Source organism: Otolemur garnettii, unplaced genomic scaffold (assembly GCF_000181295.1).
Source record: "Otolemur garnettii isolate 467f Iridium unplaced genomic scaffold, OtoGar3 scaffold00102, whole genome shotgun sequence".
NCBI classification, from domain to species: Eukaryota; Metazoa; Chordata; class Mammalia; order Primates; family Galagidae; genus Otolemur; species Otolemur garnettii.
Window position 1 is genome coordinate 64,255 of NW_003852497.1, and position 9,476 is coordinate 73,730.

The 9,476-nt window shown below is 39.9% G+C and overlaps 1 protein-coding gene across 1 annotated transcript in view; it reads right to left on the bottom strand.

The window, feature by feature from the left end:
- Window positions 1-9,476, bottom strand: part of ADAM9 (ADAM metallopeptidase domain 9) — a 148,509-nt gene that overhangs the window by 43,851 nt on the left and 95,182 nt on the right. Inside the window, exon 15 of the mRNA XM_003796278.3 lies at window positions 1,544-1,649. Coding sequence (XP_003796326.1) covers window positions 1,544-1,649 — 106 coding nt within the window. The remainder of the gene's footprint in view (window positions 1-1,543; window positions 1,650-9,476) is intronic.

The following is a 9,476-nucleotide window of genomic DNA, read 5'->3' on the forward strand; positions in this document are numbered from 1 at the left end:
CTGCCTCAAAAAAAAAATACATTTAGCATCTCATATATAGTCTTGGTGATATAGTAAAGAGTAAAGGCAGTGATTTTCAACCAGTGTGCCTTGAGAGCATCTTAGGTGTGCTGAGAATATTTAAATTATTTTCTAAAGGAGTTCAAAGCACAGTAAGTATACTCTTTTTTTTTTTACTATTTTTTTGATCAACATAACTGAAGTATGCCACAGAAGTTTAACCTAAGTTCAAGTATGCCATCAGATAATGGTTGAAAAACACTGGGTAAAGGGGAAATACCCTTAATATATGAAAAGCTGTTACAAATCATTAAGAACATGATAATCACTTCAATAGAAAAATTAGGTAGGACGGTGCCTATGGCTCAGGGAGTAGGGCACCAGCCCCATATACTGGAGGTGGCAGGTTCAAACCCAGCCCCAGCTAAAAACTGCAAAAAAAAGAAAGAAAGAAAAATTAGCTAAGATGCACATAGGCAGCTCACAAAATACAAAATGCAAACAGACAACAAAGCTAAGAAGAGATGCATGTATTAATAAAAGAAAATTCTATTATGACCCTCAAGAAAATAATTGCTTCAGACAAGGATCATCCATGAAATGAAACTTTGGTAGGGGCTAGACATTGATATGGTAAAATCACTCAACATACTAACTCGTAGCTTTAGTGGAAAAAACATAACTTTACAACAGCAAGTTCTAGTCACTGCCATTTAGTGTCACTGACAAAAATAAGAGAATCCAGCATTAAGTGACTCCTTGATATAATGCATCACTCATGAAGCATTCTTGCCAGAAAAGTTTAACCTGAATTTAATGAAGATTTTAGACTTAACTTCTGATTTAAAGAAAATTCTTTAGAGTCACAAGTTACACTGAGAGGAAACTATCAAACAAATCTAGAACTTGGGCCTATTGGCCCAACCATATCCACAGGTCAATGTTATTGAAAAGAAAAAAATAAAGTGAAAGGAAGTATTTTAGATTAAAGGTGTCTTAAGTGACACAACAGCCAAATGCAATTTGTGATCCTTGAGTAAGTCCTGATGTGTAAAAATGCCATCTATAAAAGACAGTTTGAAAACAATTAAGGAAAATTGATATTGACCAGATATAAGACAATATGGGGAAATCATTAATTTTTTGTTAGGTATGATATATTACTGTGAATGGGCTTATTTGTTGGAGATAAATACTAAGAATTTAGGAATAAAGTATCATAAACCTATAAATTTACTTAAAAATGCAAAGTCTTAACAAGGTAGATATGATACAACATCATAATGTGTTAATCAAGGATAAACAAAGTAAGATTCTAAATACCACTAGGCTTTGAACAATTAATGTTAAAGGAAGAAATTATTTTACCGATTCTTTTCCTAACACCAGAGTCTATGTGAAGCCTTGTGTTATAAAATGAAAATTTGAAAAGTTAGGTGTTTAAAGAGGAGAAAGTCAGCAGTCACGAAGAGCAATCATAAAAGATACTAGAGATGACTGGTCTTATATCTTTAAGTTCCTTTATGACCTCACCTCCACTTACCCAGTGGCACATTTCTTGTAATCACTGCCAGAGAGACCACAATTGCCAAATCTATCACCTTTAGAATTCACTTCAATGAAACAATCTTTGGGGGCAGCCTTGGCTTCTGAAACATTTAAATATTTAAAAAAGAAAAAAAAAGTTATGGAAATTTAACTTTAGAAACAGTAAAAGTATTCCCTACCACCATCTATACACCTGGATGAACTGCCTCAACTAACCTCTGAAAAACTTTCAGGCCTTACACATAAAACGTTTTTGTTCCACATTTTATATGTAACAACGAAATGTAAAAATGGAGCTCAGATTGTACTGAAAAGTTAGTCTGGACTTACTCAAACCCTAAAAGAAATGTTATTAAGCGAGAAATTATCAAACCATGCACAGTCTGATACCATCTGCAACATATTCGTGCTTACTGTTCTCACATATCAATCTACTGTACTGCTGGTTAGATCAGCCAGGAAGGGTTGGAAGAAACACCAACAGCCAGCTACTGCTTTTGTTTATTTACCACATACAGATGCTCAGTTTAGGTGCCCCTAATAAACAGATAAATGGACAAACACCCATGACAGAGGACAAATGCCTGCGACAGGTAACAAAGCATCAATCTACTCTTGCTTTCACATGGGATATATATGGAAACCAATATATATGTATTTATATCAATTAATATTCAACTTTCCCATTTAATTATACACTCTTAAAAATATTTTATTTGGAAATAGCTTTAAGACAAAATGCAGTACCTCCTCTTTAATAAAGTAAGTTCATGTGCCTATCTTATACATCTGATACTATGCTGTTTAGTTTTAAAGAAAATGTGGAGTGAAAGGGGTTACAGCAAAAGAGGCAAATCAGACAATATCAAAAATGAATACCGAAAACCTACATAGGATAACTGTCACATGGCAACAGGCACAGCCAAGCCCTTATAAAGAATAGAAACAGCCATTAAAACTCCAAATAATAATAAAAAAAACTCCAGATGATATACAAAAACTCTATAGTTCTCTTAGTCCTAGGCTTCTTTACAAACCTCCATGAAAGTCCTATCTTTTCTAAGTAATAGTATTTACCTCATTAAAATGCCCATCTGTAATTACTTTTTGTAATCTGGAATAACCAGCCCATTCCTGCAAAACATATCAGGAGTTGACATATCTCTACTGTCCTATCCCATGACCTGTCTGATAAAAGTCCCATATATTTCTGAGAGAGTCAGAATAAGGATACAAGAGAAACTAGAGACACAGAAGTCTGCTCAAAGTCAACAACTCTACCCTATATGCCAGAGGTGGTTCAAACACAGCCCTGGCCAAAAAAAAAAAAAAAAAAAAAAAATCAACAACTCTAGCTTCAGGGAAATCTAGCACTGCACCCATGACTGAACTTACTAACTAACTAACAAAAATTTAAAAAAATAAAAACAGAAGAGGCAAAGTATGGATTTGGATTTCCCTCTTATTTTCCTTCCTCTCTCCCTCTCTTCATTAAATATGTCCCACAGCCTGACAGGTAATGGATGTAGTTTAGCAGTAGCTCTCCAAAGGAAAACATAAAAACTCCTAGGACTCTCTGTTCTCTTTTCTTAATTAAAGATATGTCTCCACAAATATATGACACTTATATACTTCCTGTAGGGGAATATATTGTGATTGCTACTCCTATTGATTCACAACAAAAAGGGAAGAAGATGGAAAAAAACTCTAGAATAGTTTTGGCATAAATCATCACTGCCAATGATCAATCAAAGCAATCTGTCTAGAAGTACTAAAAACACAACCTTTTCCCAGAGCAGCCTTCATCATCTGAAGCCAGTAACTGAAGCACAAGGATGCCACACTTTTCGGATAATGCCAGCACCAGTGTGTGATCCAGTAAACTGACCAGAGCAGGGACTTTGAACCGGTCGGTGCATGTGAAAAGAACTTAGGTGTGCCATGAAAATTTTTAAAGATCATGAATTAAATTATTTTCAAAAGAAGTTCAAAGCACAGTAAGTATATTCTTTTTTTTTAATTCTTTTTTCTATAAACATAATTTAAGTGTGCCACAAAGATTCAAGTGTGCTGTGAGACAAAAAAAAAAAAAAAAAAAGAAGGTTGAAAAACACTGGCCTACAGGTACTGCTGTGCTTCAGTGTGAACTCGCCAGTTTCTCACCAGTACTACTACTTGTATGCTTTCCTTGCTCTGCAAAACTATGTTGTACAATGTTGCCAGAGAAATCACAAAAGGAAATCTACTCATGTCATTTCCACACTTAAAATTATACAGTATAGGACATTATACAGTATAGGACAGAAAAATCTCAACCTGAGAAGGACACAGACCAAGTTCCTTTAAAAAACTGACTTCTGGCTCGGCGCCTATAGCTCAACCGGCTAAGGCGCCAGCCACATACACCTAAGGTGGTGGGTTCGAATCCCCAGCCCAGACCCGCCAAACAACAATGACGGCTGCAACCAAAAAATAGCCGGGCATTGTGGCGGGTGCCTGTAGTCCCAGCTACTTGGGAGGCGGAGGCAGGAGACTCGCTTGAGCCCAGGAGTTGGAGGTTGCTGTGAGCTGTAATGCCATGGCACTCTACCCAGGGGGATAGCTTGAGGCTTTGTCTCAAAAAAAAAAAAAAAACTGACTTCTAATTCTGTTGTTCAGCTCTTCTCATTCAGCGTATGTTTTAACTGTACTGAACTTCTGAGAGCATATATTTTGACCTATGGAGTAAAGGTCAGGATTTCCCATCAAATAATTCTATAAAAAAAAAAAAAACGAAAATTAAAACATAAGAAAGGCCAGGTGCAGTGGTTCATGCCTATAATCCCAGCACTTGGGAGGCAAAGGCAGGTGGATTACCTGAGCTTACAGGTTCAAGACCAACCTGAGCCAGAGAGACATCTCACCTCTAAAAATAGCTGGGCACTGTGTTGGGCACCTATAGTCCCAGCTACTTGGGAGGCTGAGGCAAGAGGATTGCTTGAACCCAAGAGTCTCAGGTTGCTGTGAGATAAGACACCACAGCACTCTACCAAGGGCAACAAAGTGAGACTCTTGTCTCAAAAAAAAATAATTCCTAGCATTCTTGGAGGCTGAGGGGGGTGGATCGCCTGAGCTCAGGGTTCAGAACCAGCCTAAACAAAAGTGAGACCCCATCTCTAAAAATAGCCGGGTGTTGTGGCAGGCACCTGTAGTCCCAGCTACTTAAGAGGCCAAGGAAAGAGGATTGCTTGAGTACAAGAGTTTGAGGTTGCTGTGAGCTATGACGCCATAGCACTCTACCCAGGGAAACAAAGTGAATCCAAAAATAAAAAATTAAAAAATTGGCTCAGCACCTGTGGCTTAAGAGGCTAAGGCGCCAGCCACATACACCTGAGCTGGTGGGTTCAAATCCAGCCTGGGGCCCGCCAAACAACAATGACGGCTGTAACCAAAAAATAGTCGGTGTTGTGGCGGGTGCCTGTAGTCCCAGCTACTCGGGAGGTGGAGGCAAGAGACTCGCTTGAGCCCAGGAGTTGGAGGTTGCTGTGAGCTGTGATGCCACGGAACTCTACCCAGGGCGACAGCTTGAGGCTCTGTGTCAAAAAAAAAAAAAAAAAAAAATTAAAAAATTAAAAATAAACATAAAAACATAAGAATGCTGCATCTTTCAGCAGACTACTGGAATAGAACAGAAGATCCAAAAATAAGCTCAAGCATACATGATATTCTAATATGTTGATAAAGGCACTATTTCAATTCAGCAAGAAAACTAAATTGCTCAATAAATCTCCCAGTGATAGAAGACCAACTATGTCATGTGCCGCACAACAATATCTCAGTAACAAATCAACAAGCCACATGTTTACACAATGGTGGTCTTATAAGATTATAACACTGTATTTCTACTGTACCTTTCCTATGTTTAGACATTACAAACACTTACCATTGTGTTACAGTAGCCTATAGCATCCAAACAGTGACATGCTGCACAGGTTTACAGCCTGGAAGCAACAGGCCAGACCACATAACCTAGACATGTGCCATCTAGGTCTGTGTAAGTACCACTCTATGATGTGTACACAATAATGAAATCACCTAAACAGTTCTCAGAATGTGTCTCCATTGTTAAGCAACACATGACTTACAAATTCTCTGAGGAAGGAGAATTTCTAAGCATGACACAAAAGATAGAAATCGTAAGTAAAAAGATAAATGAGAAAAAAGTTTATGTCAAGTAATCAACTTCAGCAAAACAAAAAGACAAAGGACAAACTGAGAGAAAACATTTATAGTATATAAAAGACTTTTAATATCTTTAATCTTAAAAAAACACAACTTGCAGAATAGCAATAAAGATAAATACTTTAGTAGAAAAATGGAGAGGAACAGGCAAAACATAATAGAAATATGTACTAATACATACTGATATCACCAATATCAATATTAAAAAACTGAAACCCAAGGCAGAGCATGATGGCAGACAGGAAGGACGTGTAGCTCAGCCTTCCTAGAGCAAAAGGTGGGAAGGAGAGGGCTGGATCAGTCCTGGTGTGGAATACTGACATACAGCAGGGGCTCAGAGTGTGCAGGACGGAGGTGAACAGCTGGATGTGGCCGTAGCTGCAGAGAACTAACACACTTGGGCAAGTTTCCCAAGCACTCCCAGGCTGCACTGGCAGCAGGCAGGCAGCAGCCGCTTCAGCTGCAGAGGTGAGATCCAAGGGGAAACCTCAGGAGAGGCTAGGCCGTACTCTCCCCAGCGGAATGTGGTGGCCAGACTAGAGCGCTGGCTGGAGCAGCTCTAACACGGTGGCAACCGGTGAAGCACCCATAGGGGAAAAGTTCCCGGACACAAGGAAGCCATAGAGGGAAACGACGCCAGAAGCTTGTGTAAGCGGACATCTTGCTGGACCTTTACCCGTATCAGCCTCAGGGACTCTGAAAAGACTGAAGAAGTAGGCACTCCCAAGTGGAATTTGGGAGTCAGTTTGTAATGCTGGCTAGAGCAGTCCTACTGCGGTTTGGCAGCGGGAGAAACATCCCTGGTGGGAGGCGGAAGTTCCCAATCAGGGACATGCCAATGTGGAGAATAGCACACCATTAGGTGGGCAGACCTCTTGCTGGGGGCCTAGGGTGGGCAGTCCAAGTTCCACCTGCAGGGAGCGGTCCCCCACTCAGTACAGGCCCAGGGATCCCTGCTCCCCGTGGGAATGTTGCAGAGACTTGTCGCTGAAGAATTGTTGACAACTGTGGAATCCCAGATCTACAGGGGCTGAGTGCTGAGGTAGATGGCGACCACCAGGAACAAATAAGCTGCAAACTGCTCTAAGCCTGGGAACCAGAGAGAGGTTGTTCGTCCCGCAAATTCACAGCACCACCTGGTGTCCAGGAAGTATACTGCAGTATAAATATATTCCTACAAAAATCGAATCCCTGTCATATATATGTACATAGATTTTTTGATTGTTGTTGCTTTTTTCCCTTCTGTTTAATTTAGCTTATGTTGTTATTATTATTTCTGTTTCTTGTTTCCTTCCTCAATTGGTGCTGAGATAGCTTACATCAGGCTATCTTAGTGTTTTTGTTTTCCTCTTCTTTTATCTTGTTTCAACATGCTTTGCTTTTTGCTAACTTATAAGATGGATCTTCTCCTATATTCCATTTTTACATTCAACAAGAGCAAGAACTTCTGCATTTCTTTTTTTTTATTTTTTTTTTTGGTTTTGTTTACAGAATTTTAGCTTGAACTATTCTCTCACCCTAGTACACTCCAATGCATCCTCTCAGTTGATAGAGACCCTTCTACTCATCTCACCTCTCCCACATAAAGTGCTTCAGCATCAGCCAAGATATTCCCCCCACCTCGTTTCTTGTTTTTTCTTTCTCTTTTTCTTGGTTTGTTGCCTTTCTTCCTTTATCCCTCCTCTATCCCTCCCTTTAATTTGATTCAATAGTACATTTAATTTTCCTTTATCTATGCTTACATATATATAGATATATGTACATATCTACATATATATAGTTTCCTCTTTTCTCTTTCTTTTTCTTTCTCTCTCCACCCTTTCTTTGCTGAGGGCAGGTGTGACACAATGGTGGTCTAGTAGGTTGACCGCCACCACAGCCTGGCTCAAAGAGGCCAGGAGAACTTTCTACTCTTGGCCCCAGGAAGAAAGTAGTAGAAAGATCACAGTCATGCTGCAAAACTTTTCTACTTTTTTTTTTTCTCTTCCTTATCCAATTTTTCCTTCCTGGTTTTTGTGTTTGCTCTTTTTCTTCTCTTCCTATTTTTTGACAGAGGAAGAGTCTGGCTGTGGACAGACAAGTAAGGAGGGCCTAATTTTGAGGAACCCACCCAACTCAGCTCCTCACAACCCTTGAGCTATAGACATGGCCTCAGCACCATGCTGAACAACAACATCTCTTCTGTCACTCTCATCCTCCCTTCCTGTCCTTCATCTCTCCTGTTCTTCAATTTTCTTCTATTAGTCTCCCTTCCGCCCTTGTTTTTGCCTTTCTTTCTCTTCTTATTTCTTTTGCTTTTCTCCTACACTCCCTATTTTTATTTTCTTTTTCTCTTCTTCTTTTTCTCCTTCCCTCTCACTTCTCTTTGCTTGCTGTAACCCTTCTCCACCTTCTGACCCCACACCAAGAGGCCTCTTCCTAAACTGTGAGGCAATGTAACTTGAAGCAAAAGGAAGTGAGGAGGAAAAACTTGCACAACAACGTTAAGAAGAAGAAAGCACACATGAGGAGGAGCCAAAAGAAAAATTCAGGCAACTCCAAGGGACCATGAGGCAATTTTTAAAGAAGACTTCTCCTATAAAGAACTAACGGATTTGGCAGAAAGGGAACTTTTTTTTTTTTTTTTGAGACAGAGTCTCAAGCTGTCACCCTGGGTAGAGTGCCATGGCATCACAGCTCACAGCAACCTTCATCCTGGGCTCAAGCAATTCTCCTGCCTCCACCTCCCAAGTAGCTAGGACTACAGGTGCCCACTACAATGCCCAGCTATTTTTTGGTTGCAGCTGTTATCGTTGTTCGGCAGGTCTGGGCTGGATTCAAACCTACCAGCTCAGATGTATGTGGCTGGCACCTTAGCCACTTGAGCCACAGGCGCCAAGCCCAGAAAGCAAATTTAAAATATGGATGATTAGGACAATAAAGGGATTGGAAGAGCAAATGGAAAGACGAACCAAAAGTCAGATGAGAGAGATGTAGAATATAGAAAAGACATGGACGAGCTTAAAGAAATGAAGGAGACAATCAGAGAATGTAAAGAAGCGGTAGAAAGTATCAAAAATAGATTATACTATGGAGAAGAAAAAACATCAGAATTAGAGGATAAAGTCTTTGAGTTAACACAGGTAGTAAAAGAGTCAGAAAGAAGAGAGAGAAAGCAGACCAGGCACTTAAAGAACTATGAGACATCATGAAGCGTTCAAACATATGGATAACAGGAATCCCTGAAGGGGAAGAAGATTGCCCCAAAGGAATGGAAGCCCTACTGGAGACTATCATAAATGAAAACTTCCCACATTTTACTAAAGATCCTGACACACTCCTTTTAGATGGATATCGAACCCTAGGGCATCTCAACTCTAACAGAACTTCTCCAAGACACATGGTAATGAACCTGTTCAAAGTCAAGATGAAGGACAAAATCCTGCAAACAGGTAGGAGTAAGAGCCAATTGACCAAAAGGGCAGAACTATTAGGTTGACAGCAGACTTTTCAACTGAAACCTTCCAAGCCAGGAGAGCATGGTCATCCATCTTCAACATCCTTAAACAAAATAATTTTCAGCCTAGAATCATGTATCCTACCAAACTTAGTTTCAAAATTGATGGAGAAATCAAATTGTTTGGCTCGGCGCCTGTAGCTCAACCGGCTAAGGCGCCAGCCACGTACACCTAAGGTGGCAGGTTCGAATCCCCAGCCCGGACCCGCCA